We start from the raw sequence: 22111 nt of genomic DNA, 5'->3' as shown, positions 1-22111 counted from the left end.
AAGGGTGAAAATCCTTCCCCGGGAGTAAGGAAAGCCTCGGGGCTTAAAAACACCCTCACCTACCCATCACCTTTTTCTCCTGCTTCCTCCCTGCCACGCTTCAGAGGGAATTTTGAGTCAAGCACAAAAATTAAAGAAATGAGTGTGACGGCAAAGCCTGGACGGCAGGAGACTCACTCTGACTCACTCTCAGTAGTACCATTTCCACAACCTGCTTCAGCATCGGGCTCAGGCCCACTCTGTACGGGTGACAGGGCTGCTTCCCCTGTTCATGGTCAAGCACAGACCTGAAAGCCAGGCCACACACTGACCTGGGACCCCACTGTTCTGAAAGGGTCCTTTCTGGGGAGTGATCAGCCCATGGGGTGCCCTCTGGCCTCCATTAAGAAGAGATTCCACTAACGCATCTCACAGAGAAGGTATCAGCAAGTACGGGGAAGGGTGTGCTAATACAAGAAGAACTACTTAGAGAAGGAAACTCTTTGACCTTCAAACTGTTGAGGGTTGTGTGAAAAGTGGTTCAAAATACATTTCCAATATATACTTAAATCAATGACCCAGGAGTGGTCAAAAGTCATGAACTGAACAGTTCATGACTGTGCATCTTACTGTAAGCAAAATTTTATCTTAAATTACTAATAAAAAGAAAGAAACAAGAATGGCCCAAGAGAGCGGCTGATGGCCATCCCACACAAGGAAAGTAATTCTATGAAGACTTGCACTGTCAAGTCAAGCAAATTTCTGCCTTTCGCTTCCCTTATACTCCAGAACCACACCAAAGGCCCCGCTAGAGGAGGGGTCCTCAGGGCCAAGCTGATCTCAGACTCGGCTCCTGTCAGCCCCTCCCATCACGTCCCGTCTCTGGAAGTCCACAATGAGCTGAGCTGAATAGAGTGTCTGGGACTCCCCCAGCCCCAGGGCCGCCCACTGCACAGATTCAAGTCAGACATCCCACTGCTTAAAGACACAGCTGGTTAACAGCGGACAGCACCTTCTCAATAAGAGAACCGGACCTCCCTGAGTACTGCAGTGATGGAGAAGAGCTGGTTTCAACTGTGTCTGTCTCGAGACTCTCAGAGTCAAATGCGTGCTGACACCCCTAGACAGAGAACCACGCCCGGAGCCAAGGTGGGCCGCCAACCCAGATTACTGACCAGGCCCGCTGGGTGGCCGAGGGAGGGACCCCTCAGGCAGTTAGGTTCCCAATGTTTTAAAGGCCTAATAAAAAACTGGTAATGTGACCATGATGAGGCTGGTTCTCAGTCTGAGGACATGACGGGCCCCTTTGCTTTTGGTTGTAGATTATATGAACTCAGGGCGGTATCACTGGCTAAATGATTACTTCAAAATGTTGATTAGAAGCTGTGATTAGGTTCACGACACTGAGGGAATTTTGTGTGATCTGCGGAGGGCAAGTAATGAGAAGGTTTTGGTGTTTAAAGAAATTAAAAATCACTGGGCTTCCCTGGTGGCTCAGTGCTTAAGAATCCGCCTGCCAATGCAGGGGACATGGGTCCAAGCCCTGGTCCAGGAAGATCCCACATGCCGCAGAGCAACTAAGCCCGCAAGCCGCCACAACTACTGAGCCCACGTGCCACAACTACTGAAGCCCACGCGCCTAGAGCCCATGCTCTGCAACAAGAGAAGACACCGTGGTGAGAAGCCTGCGCACTGCAGCGAAGAGTAGCCCCCGCTCAGCAATGAAGACCCAACGCAGCCAAAAATAAATAAAATTTTTTTAAAAATTAAAAATTACTGTATTAAGCCAGTCTTATAAAATACACTTTTTTCTCTCATTCTCTCTTCATGACAGTCTACTTAGCTATGGTTTTCACCCTTCCTAGGGTCACAGACTTGTTTGAAAATTTGCTGAAGGCCATGCATCCCCTACCCGCGCCTGAAGTGCCTGGTGGCACACGCCAGGGTAAGGCACTCCCGGATGCCATGGGAAGAACATCAGAGTCAGAGGGTCGCCACACACTTCAGTGAAGTGGCCCTGAGCACAGGACAGAATCCTTCTGAGAGCTCGACATATGCCCCCTCACCTCGTGCCTTAAGAGAGGTAGGAGGTTTTATGAGTACTTCTATCACACTGCCGGAGAGAAAGTGGTCTGCCTAACACTCCACCCTTCTGGAGCCGAGGACTGTTACAGTGCTCCCGTGGTATGCGTCAGACTGCTGGCACAGAGGTGGATTTACAAGTACATGCTCCAGCTACCCACGGACAAAAGGAAGCATGAACATCTTCTGAGGGACCGGATAAAGGGAATCTCATTTCTTCTGCCTCTTCTCTCCTATCATCAGGAAACAGCGCTCCAGAGCCAGGAGCCCAACAGACTACACTCCACGGCGGGGCAGACACTAGCAGACGGCAGGCAGTTCTGGAGGAAATCAGCCTTGCCCAGGCCGCACCCCGTCCTAGAGCACCGCCCTCAACCCTCACCTCCAGCCCCAGCCCCATGCCGAGGAGATGGAATCACGCCAGATGTGCAGCCGGGAGGCTCCCCCTTCTCCTGCCCTCCTTCTTCCCCTCCAGGCTTTTGACCCTGAGTCTCCAAGTTTAACCTAATCACAGTCCCCAGTGCCTAGAGCATCAGTGCATCTGGGGCTACCTTAGTTTCCACTTGGACAAACCTGGAATTATAACCAGGAACTGAGGAAGAGGTGCTTATTCACATGGGCCAGGCGGAAGGGTACAACCCAAAGCCCTGCTGGTAAACAGAGGAGATCCATGCGAAAAGCCATCTTGCTAGTTAAAGAAAAGTACCAATTCCCATGAGAGTAAACAGGTCAGGTAAAACACCAGAGCAGATGAAGATGCAAAAGCTATTGTTCCAATCAAACAACAAAGAACACAGTTCTGGATACAAAAGGTGGAGTTTGGCAAATACTTAGAAGCAGTGATTTCTTACATCTATGTGAGCTTAATAGCTTTCACAGTGCTCAGTATAGAATGAAGTCAGTCAACAGCACTACACTGTAGGTACGGTTTTTAAAATGGTATCTCTTAAATGTCTACAACAGCACAACAGCCAGGAGCCGGCAAACTGTTTCTATACAGGCCTGGAGAGTAGGCGTCTGGCCTTGCGGGCCGGGGATCTCTGCCACCTCAGCGCAAAAGCAGCCACAAGCCACAGGCATACACACCGCACAGCTGTGTTCCAATAAGGCTTTATCTATAAAAACAGACAGGGCTATTTCTCTTCCTTTCTCATCAGTGGGTTTTTCATTAGGCCTGTTTATATGAATACATCCAAGTGAAACATTTTCCCCCCCATGAGTTGCCCAGAATGAAGAGACATCTTAAATAGTCATAGAATTTGGCCAAGTAAGTCTGAAACGGGCTCAGTAGGCACAGGAGAAGAGAACCAGGCAGGCTTTTCACTCCCCTTCATGGTCATCCTGACCACCAGACTCAAGAAGCCTTGTCCCTAACACACGTTTCTCAAACTTTCAGTGTCAGGACCCCTTCACACTTTTTTTTTTTTTTTTTTTGGCGGTACGCGGGCCTCTCACTGTTGTGGCCTCTCCCGTTGCGGAGCACAGGCTCCGGATGCGGCCATGGCTCACGGGCCCAGCCGTTCCGCGGCATGTGGGATCTTCCCGGAGCGGGGTACAAACCCGTGTGCCCTGCATCGGCAGGCGGACTCTCAACCACTGCGCCACCAGGGAAGCCCAGGACCCCTTCACACTTTTAAAACATTACTGAGGACCACAAAGAGCTTGTGTTGATGTGGGTAGAGTCTACCAATACTTACCATGTTAGAAATTGAAACAAATTTCAGAAACATTTAATAATTCATTTAAAAGTAACAAAAATAAATAATCCATTACACGTTAATATAAACAATGTTTTCCTTATTAAAAACTAACTTTCAAAAAAATTTCATGAGAAGAGTGAAACTGTTTTCCATTTTTGTAAATTCCTGTAACGTCTGGCTTAATAGAACACAACTGGATTCTTGTATCTGCTTCTGCCTTCAAATCTGGAGTGAGGGAGTGTTTTGGTTGAAGTCTATAAAGAAAATAGGGCCTAATCAGACGTCGGCCTTCTCAGAGAACTGTGAACAGTCGTCTTTGATTCTGCATTAAAGCTTGACAAATGGTAGCTTCTTAAAGATAGGTGAGGTAGGGAATCTGAAACTGTAGCAATGAACTTTCTTTTCTTTTTTAGATTACTGGGTTTTTTTAATTTAAAAAAATTTGTTTTTTAATTTTTGGCTGTGTTGGGTCTTCGTTGCTGCACACGGGCTTTCTCTAGCTGTGGTGAGCAGGGTCGTGGGCTTCTCATTGCGGTGGCCTCTCCTGCTGTGGAGCATGGGCTCTAGGTGCACAGGCTTCAGCAGCTGCAGCACACGGGCTCAGTAGTTGCGGCACGTGGGCTCAGTAGTTGTGGCATGTGGGCTTCAGCAGTTGTGGCTTGCCGGCTCCAGAGCGCAGGCTTGGTAGTTGTTGCACACGGGCTTAGTTGCTCCGTGGCACGTGGGATCTTCGTGGACCAGGGATCGGACCCATGTCCCCTGCATTGGCAGGCAGATTCTTAACCACTCCACCACCTGGTAAGTCCCTGTAGCAATGAACTTTCGCACTCTGTCACAGTAAAATCCACCGGTCCATCTTAGACTCTGAATGGATCTTTTATTCACGCATGACTGCGTAACATGCAGTGATCAGGTAGGAAATATTGTTTCACTGAGTTAAGCAGATCTCTGAAATACTGAAACTTGTATCATAAAATATTTTTAAAGTCACATTTGTTTAATATCACCCCTGCTCACACCAGATGTCTGTTAAGAACTGGGAAGCCGTCAAGCTTACAGTGGTAGATTATAAGTTTTCCTAAACTAAAATCTGTGCTTTCAAGTGAAAATTAGATCACTGACAGCAAATATTTTAAATTGTTTTCATGAAGTGACACATTCACTTCGTTCATTTTCAGGAAAATGTTTGTCAAAAGCCCAGGTCTGAGTAAACACAGTTGGACTGTCATCATTCTTTCAAATAAGAACAGTGTCCCGAGAGAAAGCAGCCAGTTTGGCTCACAACTCAAACAACTGCACACACGCTTTTCCTCAAGATGACCACCACAGCCCGGGACAATGCACAAGTGCTTCCTGGGTATGTCCCATTCCACACAGGATGGTAAAGACAAATATCCAAGGGTCCAGACTGAATAACATTAGTACTTTCTCCTAACTCATCAAGGCATTCTTAAGTGAAGTGAGCCTTTTTCACCCCCAGGAAGTAGATGGTAATGAAGGATGCAGCGGCCACTGACAGTTCGGTGCCACCGTCCTGAATCATGCCAAGGCGCCAGCTGTTTTACCCACCTCTGCTTCTGCACCATCAGTGCGAACATCAACAGCAAAGAAGGCTGCGAAAGTCTTATTATGAAAAAAGTTCTGATCCTGAGGACCCTCCTGAGCACGGCTGCCCTCTCAAGGCCACAGCTACTTTCAGAACACAGCGGCAGCTGGGAATGAAGCCTTTCCTCCATACCCTCTTCAACCAGCCAATCACCATTTGTTTAAGTGCTTTTGACGCTCACGTGAAAGCTAAAATTTCGAGGAAGGCTTCCGCTGAAATTTCCTCAGAAACAAAAGGGGAAAAAAGAAGATGCTCAGAAGCAGAGATTGTTAATTAGGTGTATGGTGTGTCTCCCCAATCCAGTCCTCTGAGGTAATGACACTGGAGGAAGAGAAGGGAACAAGGGTGCAGGCTCAAAGGCAGAAACAGCCAGTGACTCCTGGAAGGCAAAACACAGCGCAGCAGAGCTGGGCGTGCCTGTGAAGACTCAACGAAGCCTCCTCTCAGAGGATGTGGCACGGCAGTGACACTAAATGACAGAGCACCTGAGAGAAGCCACCACGTGTGACAGGAGAGACAAAGACACGACTTAAGGACAGTGGGCAGCTTCGCCCTTAATGTTTTCCTTTATACTTTCTCAGCTTCTGTCGAAAGGAATCTAGACACAAAGAAGTAAACAAATCCACACCCACATTCTTTGAAAGCTACCTGCCCCCAGATAGCTGGAACACACCTCCCACTCATTACCTATGAAATTATCCGCTCCTATAAAAACTGACAACCCCGTACCCTGGTGCCACTCTCGCCTTCTGAGATGGCCCACACTCTGTGGAGTGTGTTTCTCTCTAAATAAATCCACTTCTTACCTATCAAAAAAGAAAAAAGAAAAAAAGAAAAGAAAAGAAAGCAATAGGAATCCCAAGTGCAGGGAGAACAACTACAAACAGCCTTTCCCCCACCTGCAATCAGTCAGCCTAGACTGCACTTAAACTGACATTCTTAAGCCCAAGTCGCGGTCAAGGTCATGTAATGAGTCAGTGGAATCATGAGACTAAGAAGAAGAACCAAAGTGTCAGGCTCCATCCGGCCAAAAGCTTCCAAATCCCGCAGGAGACTTTGCTGCCCACGGCCTCTGCTCTGTCAGCTGCCTCCAGGACCTAGATCTCAGGCCGGGCGAACTGAGGAGCAGAGAGGGTCACCCGCAGCATTCCAGGACCAGCAGGCGGTGGGCAGTGCGCTCACTCAAGCTCTCCCGTGCCGCCTCACCTCTGTCCTGGGGTAGCCGAGCAGGTGCCCGAGGATGCTGTGCCAGCACAGCGTGCTGCCCCTGCGTTCTCCGCAGGGGAGACTTCAAACGTGGGGACGTGGCTGCCCTGTTTCTGGAAGGGTCACAAGCATAACCACTCTTCCAAGTTCAGAGTGAAATACGCGTTGTGGATTGGCTCCCAAGCACCCCACAGCCTAAACCAGGTCAGTGAAGGAGGACGAATCGAGAAGACACCCTATTCTAATCAACTCTGTCCCTCTTTCAGAGGCTTGTGATATCTGCTGACGAGACATGGGTGCTTTCTTAATGGTATGTCCCCGAGAACGGTGGAACGAAAGTCCTGGTGTGCCTGCAGGACTTCCGGTTTTCATATTCGCTCTCTGCTGAAGAGGTCCCATGCTGTCACCTGGTGGAAAAAACAAGAAACTGCCTTGTATGCCCCAGGGGATGACAAAAGCGTTCCTGTTCCATAAAGTTTCTCTTTACTACAGATGCTGGGGGACAACTGTGACCCCCCCATCTTGGGCTTCACTTGCTGTGCTGTCCACCGCAGGCAGGACACTTTACTAAACAACAATCAATGTCTCATGGAATAAATGGTCACAGAGACAGTTAATTATCGCAGTCACCCCCAAGCCCTCTAAAAGCAAAGTGGAGAAGGCAGAGAGGTCTCAGAGGATCAGAACAATGGAGAAGAGGAGAAGGGAGTGGTGAGGAAGGAATAGAGGAATTCACAAAGGGGTAAGGATGAAGCCAAGAAGAAAAGTACAGATAGGACTTCTCTGGCAGTCCAGTGGTTAAGAATCCACCTTCCAATGCAGCGTACGCGGGTTCGACCCCTGGTCAGGGAACTAAGATCTCATATGCTGCAGGGCAACTAAGCCCTCACACCGCAACTACTGAGCCCGCACGACACAACTAGAGAGCCCATGTGCCGCAACTACCGTGGGACAACTAAGCCTGCACACCACTACTACTGAGCCTGCGTGCTCTGGAGCCCACGCACCACAGCTAGAGAGAAACCCATGCGCCGCAACAAAGACCTGACGCAGCCAAATAAACTAATTAATAAAAAAAAGAAAAGTACAGATAAAACTTATCAACTGGAAAACGTTACCCTTGGGATTTTTGAACATTTTCAGTCAAACAGTCAGTAAAATGAACCCAGAACTACTGAAGTGTAAAAAGATGAAAAAGTTAAAATGTCTCATTTCAATATATTAAAGTAAGAGAAAGACCTATTCATTAAGTTACAGAAATAATAAAACCAACTTTTTATATAACATGCATAGAAGAAGGAAAAAAAAAAAGGCAAGAACATGCCCAAACGATAAGTTCCCAGAAGGTGGGTTTTTACTTTCTGTTCGTGGCAGCGTGCTTTATCAAGATTCGAATTCATGGTTTATTTTTTGCAGCTTTCCTTTACCCCACGCTCCAAGAAGGCAGAACGGCTCTCTGAGATCCGTGACTCAGAAAGCCAGGCTAAAAGCAAAAGATTTCTGCAGACCACGTTCCAGCTTAAACTCACTGAAAAGAATCTATCCCAGGAGTTCCCTGGTGGCACAGTGGTTAAGAATCCGCCTGCCAATGCAGGGGACATGGGTTCGAGCCCTGGTCCGGGAAGATCCCATATGCCGTGGAGAAACTAAGCTCGTGCACCACAACTACTGAACCTGTGCTCTAGGGCCCATGAGCCACAACTACTGAAGGCGCAGCGCCTAGAGCCTGTGCTCCGCAATAAGAGAAGCCACAGCAATAGAGCCCGCACACCGCAACGAAGAGCAGCCCCGGCTCGCCGCAACTAGAGAAAGCCTGCGTGCAGCAATGAAGACCCAACGCAGCCAAAAATAAATAATAAATAAATTTTAAAAAAAAGTAAAAAAGAATCTATCCCAGAGGGCATTCCAGAGGGAGAAGGGAATCCAGGGCCTTTGAAGGAAGAGAGAGAGAGAGAAAAAAAAAGCTATTTCCTGGGACTAGAAAGAGAGTTGGCACATTCTGCAAGTGGGGCCTTATGGCCACCTGGGAAGCTGGGGGCACCTTGGGAGCCTGGAATCTGAGTACCAGGGCTCCCAGCCTGGCATGACCCTCACACACCAGGCTTCTCACAGCAAGAGCACTTCACGGACCCAGACAGCAGGAATCCCGACAGCAACTACTGTGGACCCCAAACTGGAGATACCCCAGCGAGTACTGTGCTCTCAATAAGAACGCTGGGATCGTGCCTGACACTGGTATGAAGCCTTGAAGTCAGGTTAATTCAATTTAAAGAAAATCATGTGATATTAACTGTATAGCAAATGTGAAGGAAGCTTTGTGCCTACTATCCATTTTCCAAAATTTCCAAAATGAACCTACATTACTTTTACAGTCAGAAAACAGGTCAGCAACAAAATTTTATTTAACAAGAACAAATGAATAATCTGGCTTAAAGAACATTACTACCAGCACTGGGTGTGGGATTTCATGGAGCCAGAGGCAGACGGGACCTTTGAGAGAGCGTGCCTCCTCAACCAGCTGTGGCCTGAAATCCCCGCGTGGCCCACGGCAGCCTGTCGTCATGGACATTATTCAAATAAGCCCAGAAATGCAGAACATTTTCTCTGTGGTTTCTTTTCAGACTCAGGAGGCATGGTTCGAAAATCAAGAAGATGCGAAAGGGTTATAATGGCACAACCACTTAAAAATCAGAGAGTTTCAGAGGTTCTTTCTGGCATGAGTCTCTTTTTGAATTAATACTGACACAACTATTTTGAAAGCGTGTTAAATCAGCAGGAAGGGATGCTTTACACATAGCCATTCCCAATCCATCACAGCCCCTGTTCTCACAGTGAAGTGTTATCTGGTCCTTCCAAGACAACATTTTCTCCTCCTGACTCAGTTCTGAGAAGGTGAAGATCACACTCGCGAGTGGTGACAAGCAGTCACCTCCAGGCCTTACACAACTGCTCTCAGTAATGCTCCCCACCTGCCTCACCGGCAAACAACCCGGGGCTACTCTTACAAAGCCCCTAGGGCTCTCCCTTGAGCACCGGCCTTCCTGCTCCACCCTCAGCAGTGCCCAGGCATGTGGCTTTAGGGAACGCTGTCCAGCACCAAAAGGAACTTGCCTTTTCCATCTGTTGCTGATGCTTCTTGTAAATGTCTGATTGACCTAAAAATAAACATTCGGAGAACAAAAAAGTTAGCTAACAAATTTGCATTCCTCTATTTTCAGCACTAGTAACTTGAGGCCTTGAATTTCTCGATTATAAACTTCAAAGGCTGGACTAGATGATTTTAGAGCACCCTCCCTAGACAACATGACTGTCGATAATCAACCCTTCAGCACGTATGGTGCCCGAGCCTGAGGGTTAAAGATGCCCTCTGCTGGCTCAAAAAAGCCTGGCAGAGACCTGGGTGTGAGGGGAAAGATCAAAACACAATAACACTCCTCATCTTCTTCTACCTAATCTCTCAGTCCCACAGCCACGCCCCCGCCGCAACACAGCTAGGACAACGGAGCCTCAATGAGTTCACCTGCTACCTGGAGAGAATGGACCCCATAAGAAGGTCACAGGCCGACTTCTGAAGTCTAGGTCTAGGAGCTGCGAGCACAAGGCTTCATGCAAACGCGATACTTCATCGACCTGAGATTTCTAACTTTGCTGAAAAAATGCCAACCTCCAGGGAATCTTTTCTGGCTGTGAGGTGCTGGTAACTAATTACCAGTCAGACAGGGGAACGTGAACGTTCTTAAAGAAGCTGTAGACCAGCGTTCTAGGCAGAGTTCACAGGCACCGAGGGAAGGACTGTGTGGGAGGAAGGGCACAGCACAAGCAGACATGGCACAGGGGGAGGAGGGTTGGGATCTCACAGACCCAGGCTGCAGTCCTGGCACAGCTGCCCACTCTCTCCTCAGCTGTAAGTCAGTCATTTCTCCTAAAACCTCTGCAGTTTGCCCGCCTGTGAGAACTGAATGGCGCAACGTGTGAAATTAAGTGGCACAAAGCTGACACTGAACCAAAGCTGGCTGAAGCTGAATGTTTAAAAAAAACTTTGATACTGTTTCTTAAATTACCTCTCTAGTACTTGACTTTTTCATTTTACAGCAATTTTCAGAGTGGTTACCTTGAAGAATCTTGCCATCTGGCATCTGCTCCTTAGTGCTGTAATTAACAAAGGGCAGGAGATGGCCGCTTGTAGCTCCAGAGTGTATCTGGGGCTTCCCCAATCCCCCAGGTCCTTCCTATGTTACTGTGCAAATGTGGCAGTGGGGACTGAGGCTCTATTCCCTAATAAGATGCTCTTTCTACCTGAAGACAATGCTGGCCATCCTGTTACAGAAGCCTGGGCAGGATGCGGGGAGGTTGTGGAGATTAAGAAACTCACTCGTGCTCTCTCTCCTATGCGGGCAGCTGTCTGCTCAATCTACTGAACTGCTGCATGTACACATGCGATGCATGACAGAGTTAGGGTTAAGAGTGAATCTAAATAACTGGCCCGAATGAGGATTACACTCCACTGGCACCATGTTCTAAATAATCAGAATAACTGAATGACCTGATCGACCCCAGGAGTCTAAAAATATTAATTCACTGCATGGGGCACTGCAGAGTGGAACACCTCACTTCTAATAAAAGGCAGGTAAATCTGTATTTTTAAACTTTATTCTAAAAGAACTGATTGCTTTCAAGTGGCCACAGAACTAGGTCATTATGAAGGCGAGTGTCTGACTTTTGTTAGCCCTTCTTCCTCTCAGTGCTTCCTATTGAAGCAAGAATTTCCTTCCCTTTGATGAGATCTCAGGAGGACATTCTTTCTCATCAACCACTGACTTGGCACTAACGTGTCTTCACACACAACCAAAGCACGACACATACACGCATCTAAAGCCTGCCACTTCCAGGAGTGAAGCAAACCATCCTGAAGGTACCTGCAATGTTTATGAGCTGAGAACTATCTCTGGTTTTATGTTAGTAAACTTCCGCACTTTCTACCCAATCCGGCAAGATGAGGCTGTGCATGGGCTTTCTTCAACTCCCTTCCCTTTAAATTCATTCTGCTATTTTATGTTGCTACTAAGTTCTCATCTCAAGAATCTTCTCTAGTGTCTGAACTGCTAAAAGCCTGTGCCAGATGAGCGCTATCACAATCTACCCGGGAACCTGAAAGAGATACAAATTCCAAGGTCCTGCCCCTGGAGACTAATTCAGGTGAGTCTGGGGCCCAGGAAGTTGTCATTTTTAAACAGATGCCCCGTGTGATTCTGACCAGTTTGGGAACGGCGGGTTCAGCCATCGGGCTGGACAGACAAGCCCACGGTGCACACGCGGCCTCCCTCCCCGCAGGCACTCACCATACCACCGGGAAGAGGATGGCTCCACAGCACAGCAGGTCCACCAGAAACAGAGAATCCTTCCACAAGCCATACTCAGTCGTCCCCTCCTCGGTGGACTCTATGATGATATAGGCCACGTTTGCCAGGACCTGCAGGACACAGAAGTTGCTGAGGCCCCAAAGCATGGACAGATCTTTACAAGAGCAGCCCCGATGCGGGGGGGGGGCACCAGGACCTAGAGGCCCCAACCTAGGACCACAGCACGGTTTCCAGGTCCATGTGCTCTTGCAGAACATTGCTTCCCTCCAATCAAGAAGTAGTCTCCGTGCCTCCTCGAGCTTGCGACTGCTCTGACCAAGAGAGGGTGGCCATGACTGACACATGTCACTTCCAAGGCAGGTCACACAAAGGACACTGCCCCTGCCTGGCTCTCACACACCTTTGGAGCTCCGGTCTTATACGAAGTCTGGCTACCCTGAAGCGGCCCTGCCGGAGAACCCAGGCAGAGAGAGAGAAGATGCCCGAGGAGTCCCCACAGTGGACACGGCTTGGTTCTCCACACTGAGGTGCGTCTGCGTCCACGGCCTGCTTCAATCTCCAAAGTGAAGGACGTGCCTTGTACATTCGGTCCTGTCATTAAGCTCTTAGCCTGTTATGAAAAGTCCCTCAGCTGGCTAAACAGAGAGAGCAATATTTTACAAACTGTGACACTACTGAGCATAAGGGAGACATAATTTATGAGATATTCTTTCGAAGATTATCACTAGGTATGAAAGCAAAGATCAGAATCCCACCTCTGTACTCCACGCGAAGTCCATGGTCCCAAATACTCTGCTTCACTACTCTAAAGGGAATTCTCCACACTTCTACAAAAATGTGAAACCTGTCGTGCAATGACTTGGGAAGGGTAGTTTCTCTTTCCATCTAGGACTTATCAGTTAAATCATTACTGAAGCCATAATTCACTTAATACAAATGCAAAAATTAGCTTGAAATTTCAGTCTCCCACCGACACCCAGCCTCTGGGTTCCTCCTGCAGCCCAGTCCATCCTAAACATCTGCATTTGTGGCTCTGTCCATGAAGACAAAGTGGGAAACTAACAGCTTAAATGCTTAATCCCATTTTGTCCTTAGTTCACACTCTTGACACCAGACACGAAATGTTCCCAGAGGTGCTGGTGTGGAACCAAGCGCCAATAATGTTCTCGAAACTCCATTTTTACATCATCACTCCCTACTCAGAAATGCACAGTGGCTCCCCGTGACCAAAAGGAAACAGTTTCAACTATTCAAGGCTGATGCTCAAGGACTTCCCAGACGAGTCCTTACATTTAAAGGACTCGTAACTTCCTTACATTTAGTTTTTTAAATGGCCTTCTTTCCTCCGAGTGACCTGCAACGTAACCTTGTGGGGAACAAAAGGGGGGAAGCTGGGAAGATGTGTCCCTTATATCACAGTTTAGGCTATGTGAGGAAGAGTCAAACTGGAGGGGAAGGCAGCGGCTCCTAGAGGGAAGGCGAGGCGGGGCAGGACGGCAGGGGAGGAGCACCCCGGCCCACCGCCTCCGAGCTCTGAGACCTTGGCAGGCTGGAGAACTCAGCCCGGCAGAGAAGTGGCCCCAGTGGCTCAACAGCCAAGACCTGCCCAGCGCCTCAGCACCTCCTGTACACCAGACAGTCGTGTCATGTTTGCCTCCGTCATGTGTCTTACCTTAAAACCTAGGCAAGGCTCATCTCCACCACAGAGCTCTTCCAGATCATTCGAACTGGGGTGAATACTCTCTCGTTGGAAACCTACAGCAAATGGTCTGTACCATTCACTTGGCACTAGTGTGTGCCCCTTATTATTGACCGTGAAGATGGTTTTGCCACAAGCATTGCCAAACCGCTAATCACCAGAGTGGAGCAGGCCGACCTGGGTGCCCAGAAAGTTGTCCCTCTCCCACCCTCACCTGCCACACTTACACTGTGCTCCAAAATGATTGGCTGACGAGAACAACTTTATCAGATAGAAGCTCCCTGGTCAAGCAGAGCTGAGGAGCTGTGCATCTCTGCTAGGACCTCTCTGTTTATTATGCGTCCCTTATGTCCAGGTTCTATATCCAATAAGACTGTTATACATAAGACAAGGTTCCTCTCCTGAGGGGCTCACAATTTTATAAAGTTGGCCTCAGTCCGGGGCCCCAAACATATAAAGCATTTAATAAATGTTTGCCCCAATGTCTCATATTCTACCGTGTGGAAACTCACTGATGTCATTCAGTTTTAAAATAATTTGTTGGGAATTCCCTGGCGGTCCAGTGGTTAGGACTTTGCACTTTCACTGCCATGGGTGGGGAACTAAGATCCTGCAAGTCATGTGGCATGCCGGGGGGAAAAAAAATTTGTTGGTCGAGCCACCGTGTACCCAAGCTTCTTTGCTAACAGGACCATCTTGTTACAAGGCAAACAGATTCCCTAATTTCTCAGCAGCTCCCTATTCACATGCTGGCTTAAAGACGGTAGATGGTGGAGCAACCCCCAGTGCAATGACCTGAGGTCCAGGTCTGTCAGAATTCAGAAAGAGAGGCCCAGTCTCCAACCCCAGAGGCAGAAGCGGGGGTTTCCAGAAGTGACTCCCTCTTCCCAGGCAGGCCTGGAGCTGAGCCCAGCTAAGTGTCAAGAGAGAACGAGGACAAGCAGGACTAGGGTTCCTTTACCTGAAGCGGGATGACAATCATGAAGATCTTTTTGTCTTTATCAGAAAGGATGTGCTTAATGAAAGCCCAGCCGGTGCCAATGAGTGCGATGGTGATGAACAGCAGGGCCCCTTTCAAGCTGCAAGGGAAAAAAATGAACAGACACCAATGGGTCTCTTTAGCATCTCACTCTGGGAGTTGGAGTGTACAGCTCGTTCTATGATTTCACGCACTGCCGGCAACAGACAGGTGGCCAGACTCAGGCAATTCACCGTAAGTGAGGAGCACTTTCAGGCACACGCTAGCTAGCTATGCGCCCCACTATCTGATCGGCAGGAGCACATCGACAGCCCCGAGCTCTCAGGTCGGGACAGCCACTGCACGCCACACGCCTCAGGCCTGGCAGGAATCCGGCAGGCTGCCCTGCGAGGGCAGGGCCAGTCAACGTGGGGCAGGTCTCGTCCTACCACGGCTGCCCCATCTTGTCTGGCAAGCCACCTGGCAGGATGGGTGCTTCCTGGTCACTCTGCATACTTACAGGTGAGTGATGTAGTACACCACAGCCCACCCTTCGATCGGGAAGCCCTGGGAGGAGATATAGTGGTAGTCGATCTGCAATCAAACAAGTGCATTTCAGGAAGATCATCTACGACAAGCCTTACACACAGCAGAACAGGAAATGCCACCAGCGCCCTCATGACGGGGGACACCCGCTCCCAATCCGTAATACTGAGCTTGCTGATGCACAGTGAAGCCTGTAAGCGCACTACAAATGTCAGGAAACCTGCGTCCTGACAAGGAACTTGACGCAAGGGTTCCATGTCACTAACACCTAGTCTGGGTCCCTCTCTTTCTGGCCGCGCCACGCGGCATGTGGGATCTTAGTCCCCGACCAGAGATCGAACCTGCACCCCCAGCACTTGAAGCTCAGAGTCTTAAGCACTGGGCCACCAGGGAAGTCCCAGGGCCCCTCTCTTGAGGCAGGTGATTCACTCTGGCAAATGGATGCCTATTCTTTAATATCTCCAAGGGAGTTCCCTGGTGGTTAGGATTCCAGGTTTTCGCTGCCGTAGCCCAGGTAAAATAAAATAAAATAAAATGACGTATAAAACCACCAAAAAACAAATAAAAAAAAAGACCTCCAAATGCCACAGGTCTTTTCAATGCCCCAGTCAAGAGCTTTACCTTTCATAGCCTTGCTGCTTACATAATAAATCAGTCAGTAAAGTCAGTAAAAAAATCTACGTGGGATCACCTAGCTTCAACTATGTTATCTTTGGAAAAAAATCTGTAAATTTAGAGCTACCTGAAATCACCAGTGCATTTTAACTAAAGTGACCAGTTTCAGTAGTGGCCCATATGCTTCCAGGCAGGACTCCCAAAGCTGACATCAGTTTCTTTATACATCTTTCATTCTCCCACACGTGGCTGTCTAGATATGAAAGTGACTTGAGAATCTTATCATTCGTTATCTACATGGTTCCAGAAAGAATCTCTTACCTTACACCCAAATGGGAAATTATCCAAATAATGGTCATTTCTTGAGATTGTAACTGGCTATATTATTACTTTTTCCGTGACAATATTTTTAAGAGCAGTAGGATCTTGTGCACGTGTCTGGAGACTGTCACCCTCACGCATAACCCATGGATACCTCGTAGGCCTACAAATCAGGGAAGCTGTGATCTGACTCCCATGGGCAGGCTCATTGCAATCTGCATCAGTACTAAATATTCAAAGCTTAAGCTCAATTCTTATGCCTCAATCTTTAGAGCATCAGTTTTCTCTCAAATAAGTATCCTAACACTGAACTTCATATCAAACGGGAACCGGAGGGAATATTTGGAAAAATAAAGGAAGTCATGGAAACAATTCAGCAGGTGGCACACTAATCTCAGGAAATGACTGGGAAAACAAAAAACAAAAAAAAACCACCAACAAGTGTTCTGAGAAAACTGAGTCTGAAGGTAACGTCTGAAGATCTCAAGTCTAGTATTAGGGAGATTGTGATGATTTATCTCCGTGACCAGTCCCTCCCAGACCAAAGGAGGCTTCATGACAAAGGTATTCTTTCATCTCTTATTTGATGTATCCTGTCTTCTACTTTATTTTTCCAGACAGTATAGGCATTGTACATCATTTCGTAAATGACCCCAAAATACTAATACGTACTGCGTGGAACACCAAGGAAAGAGACTTGGTGAAAGGAAGGGCGGCCATCAACCAGTGAATTTTAAATACATCATTCCTATGTAAAAACAGAGAGAAAAGAATTAAAGGAATATTTCATACTCCCAAAGAACAGGTGAAGCTCCAGGCATCATATACTTATAAGGAGGCAGTAAATATAATCTAAGCAAACCACAAACACAAAGCTTTTTAAACAAGTGGTTGCTGCCAGCAGAAAAGGCCTGGAATGGAGCCCAAGTCACCTCTACTATATAATTCAATGCTGTGAATGGAGCCGAGTTATGCACAATGGGTTTCCAGGCCTGATAAAATGGAAATCTAAACAGGCTGCCAGCTTCTTCTCCAGAAACCACCTCGGAAAGCCCGCAGAGGCAAGAATGAGGCAGACGGATCTATGAAAATGGCGTGAAATCCCCAAGAAGGCAGAGGTGATTAGGTACAGCTACAGGGGAAATCTGTAGCCAGGAGAGGAGGATTTGGAGCCAGGCAGCAGGGTTGGTCAAAGAGAAAGCGCTGGGGTTGTGCCCCCTCTTCCCCCTCACAGCTGGAACCTGCCATACACACCAGGACAGTGGCGCAAAGCACCCACTGCCCCACCTCCCCCTACGGGCACGAGTCCACCTTCAGTCTGCCAGGCATTCAACTCCTCTCTACCCCTTCTCGCCTCATCCTAGGAATTAACCTAATAAGACAAACAAAACCATGATGGAGAAAAGTCTTAAACTCTATTAAAGAAAGCAAACAAAGGCTTGAGTAAGAGCTACAGTGGGGACTCCCACTCTCGGATATCAAGACATTCTGCAAAGCCACAGCAGTAAAAAATGGGAAATGGGTGTCGCATCAGACAAGTAAACCAACACAACAGACCAGAAGGCTTATAAATAGATTCGTGTGTGTACAGAAGCTTGATAGTTAAGGTGATACCAAGTCAGTGGGAAAAGAACAGCCTGCTTAATGACTGACATTGGGAAAAAATCAGCTCAAACCTATATAAGAAATAAGGAAAGCTGGATCTCTGCTTCACACTTACTTACAACCCAGGTGGAGTCTGCCGCTAAGCATAAAATACACATTTTGTAACCTTGGAGTAGGAACGGGCCTCTTAAGATCCAAGGAGCACTGCCCAGAAGACTAAAATTAGAGAGCTGTGACTCCATTAGTATGAAAGATTTTTACTCAACAATTCAACTGGGAGAAGAAATTTGCAATGTCTAAGACATGCAAGGGATTGAGATCCGAATGTGTGAGGAACTTATGCAAAGCAACAAGAAAAACACAGAAAATCCCACAGAAAAATATGCAAGTACAGGCAGTCACAGAGGGAAAACCCAGAAGGTTAACATGTCTCTGCTAAGATAATTCATATCACTGATATTCAGAGAAATGCAGAAGAAAATGAGGTACCAGTTTATACCCGTCACACTGGCAAAACATAAGGTGTCAGTGTTGGCACACGTGTCGTAGGAGCATAAGCCGGCACAGGCACGCATCCTGGCGGGCAACCGGTGGCACTTAGCGAAATTAAAGGAGAGCTCCCCGACACCCAGGGCACCTCCTTCCGAGAATGTACTTCAGAGGCTGCAGACCCCTCCGGGGACAGGGAGGAAGGGTGGATCATGACAGTATGGGGAAGCAGGGAAATGAAGACAACCTAGGGGTCCACCATTAAGGGGGTGGGTGAGTGCAATGGGGACGCTCACTGTGGATGACATGGAGTAGCTGGACAGTAATGAACTGGATGTGCACGCAGCCATGTGACTAGATCTTAAAGAGGATATTCTGAGTGAAAAATGTACAAAAACAATACCTACAGATGGAACAGTTTATATAAATTAAAAATACATGCAGGGCTTCCCTGGTGGGACAGTGGTTAAGAATCCGCCTGCCAATGCAGGGGACGCAAGTTCGAGCCCTGGTCCAGGAAGATCCCACATACCACGGAGCAACTAAGCCCGTGTGCCACAACTACTGAGCCTGCGCTCTAGAGCCTGCGCGCCATAACTACTGAAGCCCGTGCACCACAACTACTGAAGCCCGCGCGCCTAGAGCCTATGCTCTGCAACGAGAGAAGCTACCGCAATGAGAAGCCCGCACACTGCAACAAAGAGTAGCCCCTGCTCGGTGCAACTAGAGAAAGCCCATGTGCTGCAACGAAGACCCAACACAGCCAAAAATAATAAATAAATTAAATAAATAAATTTATATAAAAAAATACATGCAATACCAATAAACATTATTTGTTTACAAGAATACACAAATATCCCCAAAACACATACTAAACGCATCTGAGTGGCTGGCCGTGCGGGGAAGGAACAGGAGAGGGGACAGGAAATAAAACAGGAGAGGGCCTTGCACAGAACGATAAGGAGGGCGTGTCGTGAGCTGACGCACACCCAGTTTCCGGACTGGTTTCCTCCCTGGTACTTTCCTGCTCCAGTGCCTACCTACTTGAAGGTCGAAAGGGAAGTCAAGGCCAGAGTAGTCTGTCCCTCCTGAATAGTAATGAGATTTACCCAGAGAGCAGAACCGTCAAGGGCTGTGCTCACCACACACCCTGGCCACCAAGACTCTTAGTCCAAGTTACAGCATTGATGGCTGGGCCGTTATGTGAATGAAGGAAAGATCTCGGGAGCCACATCGACCTGGCTCACATGCGGGTTCCACCCTGACGACCTTCATTTCTCTAGGCCTCAGAAACCTCTGCTGAAAATGGGCCAACAATGGCCTCAAGGAGCCATGACATCCAGTGCCTGGCTGGGCAGAGAGCAGGTACCAAACCGATCAGCTGCCCGCGTTCCCTTCCCACTTCCCCGTGCTCTGGGGCCCACAACAGAACCACAAAGGCACAGCAAGCCACTCTGGGTCCCAGGGCCAGCTCTGTCGGGGGATGCTAGCCATGTCTCTCACTTCCCCGCTCAAGGCCTCAATAAGACAAGGCAAAAAATCTCTCAGTTCCCTCCAGCACTAAGGGGCTACAAGTCTCTGAAATGCGCTGGCAGCCCTGGAGTCACATCTGTGACGTGACTCACATGGCTGGCTGTGAGACTCCTGGAAAAACACGGGGATGGGGGCTTCCCTGGTGGCGCAGCGGTTAGGAGTCCGCCTCCTGACGCAGGGGACACAAGTTCGTGCCCCAGTCTGGGAGGATCCCACGTGCCGCGGACCGGCTGGGCCCATGGGCCATGGCCGCTGGGCCTGTGCGTCCGGAGCCTGTGCTCCGCAAAGGAAGAGGCCATGGCAGTGGGAGGCCTGCATACCGCAAAAAGAAAAAAAAAAACACGGGGATGGGGCAGAGGGCTGAAATGATACGTTTCTGTATATAAGCTATACTTCAACAAGAAGTTTAAAATACGTTGTACAAAGTAGGTCAGCCTCGTTTAATCACAGGTTTTAAACTGCTGCCATGATTTTATATAAGTGAACCAACGACAATGACTGTTGCATCGCTAACTAAAAGGAAATTAAAATACCACTGAACATCTGGCTAAACTATTTTGTATGTCCCTCATCTTTGCATAGCACCCTGATCTGCAAAACACTCTCGTACACATCATTTCAGGGGGAATCACATAAGAAAACTAAGGATCTAAGACTTTGAGGGGAAGGCAGGGCAGTTATGACTGTCCCGGTTCTGTAGCCGAGGAGAAAGAGGCTTAGAGCGAAGGAAGGCACACAGGCAGTAAGAGTCACAGCATTTACACCTGAAATCAGGTCTCCGACTCCTAGTTCTTACTTTTCTAATAACGGCAAAAGCAAAACTTTCTTAAAAAAAAAACAAACCAGGGCTTCCCTGGTGGCGCAGTGGTTGAGAGTCTGCCTGCCGATGCAGGGGACGCGGGTTCCTGCCCTGGTCCGGGAAGATCCCACATGCCGCGGAGTGGCTGGGCCCGTGAGCCATGGCTGCTGAGCCTGCGCCTCCGGAGCCTGTGCTCCGCAACGGGAGAGGCCACAACAGCGAGAGGCCCGCGTACCGCAAAAACAAACAAACAAAACAAACAAAAAACCAAACGCCGCCCCCCAACCACCTTTTATGGCCTGAATTTGTAGGATTCTTTTTTTCTTATTAATGGCTGCCTGATCTCCAGTCCAAACATGATTATGTAGGGTTCTTCACAAGTAAACAAGACACAGTTCCATCCAGCGGATGTAAAAGATTTATAACAGACAGGAACCAGCAACCACACCCAGCAGAGCCCAGTACCCGAGCTGAACATGTCCACTAGAAGGCAATCTGGCCACCAGAGGTTAGAGATCTCACTCTGTCCCACCGCTCCAGAGAAAGAGGTATCTGGTACTTGGGGGTGCTTAATTATTGTCTGAATTTAAATCCATATTATAATACCATATTCACATACCATCATTTACACAGTTCATGGGCCTTATACTATAACAAACACTTCACACTATTTTTTAACTGAAAATTAGTATTGTTTTCCATTTAGGGGGAGGGACACAAACACTCCCTGCACACACACACTGTTGCTCCCCTCAAGTACCAAGAACAAGAAGTTAAAGCCTCAGGGATTTCAGAAGAAAGGCCAAGAGTCAGGCAGGTGGGCTCTGAAGAGCTTTTCTCGAGTGATGATCCCCTGGAGGTCAGTTTCTACCCTGTCCAGGCTCTGTGCTGGGGCCTTCAGCGCTCAGCAGCAACTCCATGCTCCCACCAGGCACTGGGCTGTCGTCACTCATCTCTTAAGAACAAAGAGCCCCTGAATGGGACCAATGTGTTCACTCTGAGTCCTGGACTCCAGTGTCCTCGCTATGGAAATGTTTTGCTTATACATTTTATTTTGCTTGTGTATTACTGAAATATTTGGATTTGCTTTTTAAACAAAGCAATGGGAAGTGAACAAACACCAAGGCATGCAAAGGCCTCCCACGCGGCAAGGCTCCTGCACGGTCTCCCTTTGTTTCGGGGAACATGCCCTTTGGAGAGAACAGGATCGCTAGTGCCAAGTCCTCCAGGTTCAGAAGACAGCAAAAGGTGAAATTATATAAATCCCCGAACGCTCTTGGATGAAGGGCTCAAGGAGGTGATAATTTACCGTCGTTTTCGAAGGATGTGAATCCAGATTGTCCCAGAGAGCAAAAAGAAAAAGGCCATAGAAATGTATAATTTGGGGAGAGGAATTTCTCCCGCTGAGAGGTAGCTGTCAGGATTCTTCTCTGTGATCTCGATCTGAAACCAACATGACATTAATTTTTACTTTTCAGAAACAGATCATCCCATATTCAGCAATCTGGAATCTTAGCTGTTTCATGGAAGTTCAAGAAAGTGAGTACCAGCAGATAACAACCACATTCTTAATGCATAGGCTGAGAGCGTAAACACACCCTAAATTGCTTTAT

General features: G+C 48.1%; 1 protein-coding gene across 3 annotated transcripts in view; it reads right to left on the bottom strand.

Annotated features, from left to right (window-relative positions):
- GPR107 (G protein-coupled receptor 107) overlaps positions 1–22111 on the bottom strand; it is a 75581-nt gene that overhangs the window by 25998 nt on the left and 27472 nt on the right. For 2 of the 3 annotated variants that reach the window (XR_012332740.1, XM_033858845.2), the window contains exons 9-14: positions 21808–21941; positions 16745–16820; positions 15111–15184; positions 14594–14711; positions 11913–12043; positions 9685–9728 (exon numbers count right to left, since the gene is read on the bottom strand). Coding sequence is in view for 2 of the 3 variants with exons in the window: in XM_033858845.2 (XP_033714736.1) it covers positions 9685–9728; positions 11913–12043; positions 14594–14711; positions 15111–15184; positions 16745–16820; positions 21808–21941 (577 nt within the window). In the remaining variant the exon portion in view is untranslated. Of the gene's footprint in view, positions 1–6923; positions 6981–9684; positions 9729–11912; positions 12044–14593; positions 14712–15110; positions 15185–16744; positions 16821–21807; positions 21942–22111 lie in introns of all 3 variants that reach the window. The other variant, XM_033858846.2, reaches the window with a different exon arrangement.

Source organism: Tursiops truncatus, chromosome 6, assembly GCF_011762595.2.
Source record: "Tursiops truncatus isolate mTurTru1 chromosome 6, mTurTru1.mat.Y, whole genome shotgun sequence".
NCBI lineage: Eukaryota > Metazoa > Chordata > Mammalia > Artiodactyla > Delphinidae > Tursiops > Tursiops truncatus.
Note: the sequence above shows the minus strand (reverse complement) of the source record. Positions and strands in the feature narration are given on the sequence as shown.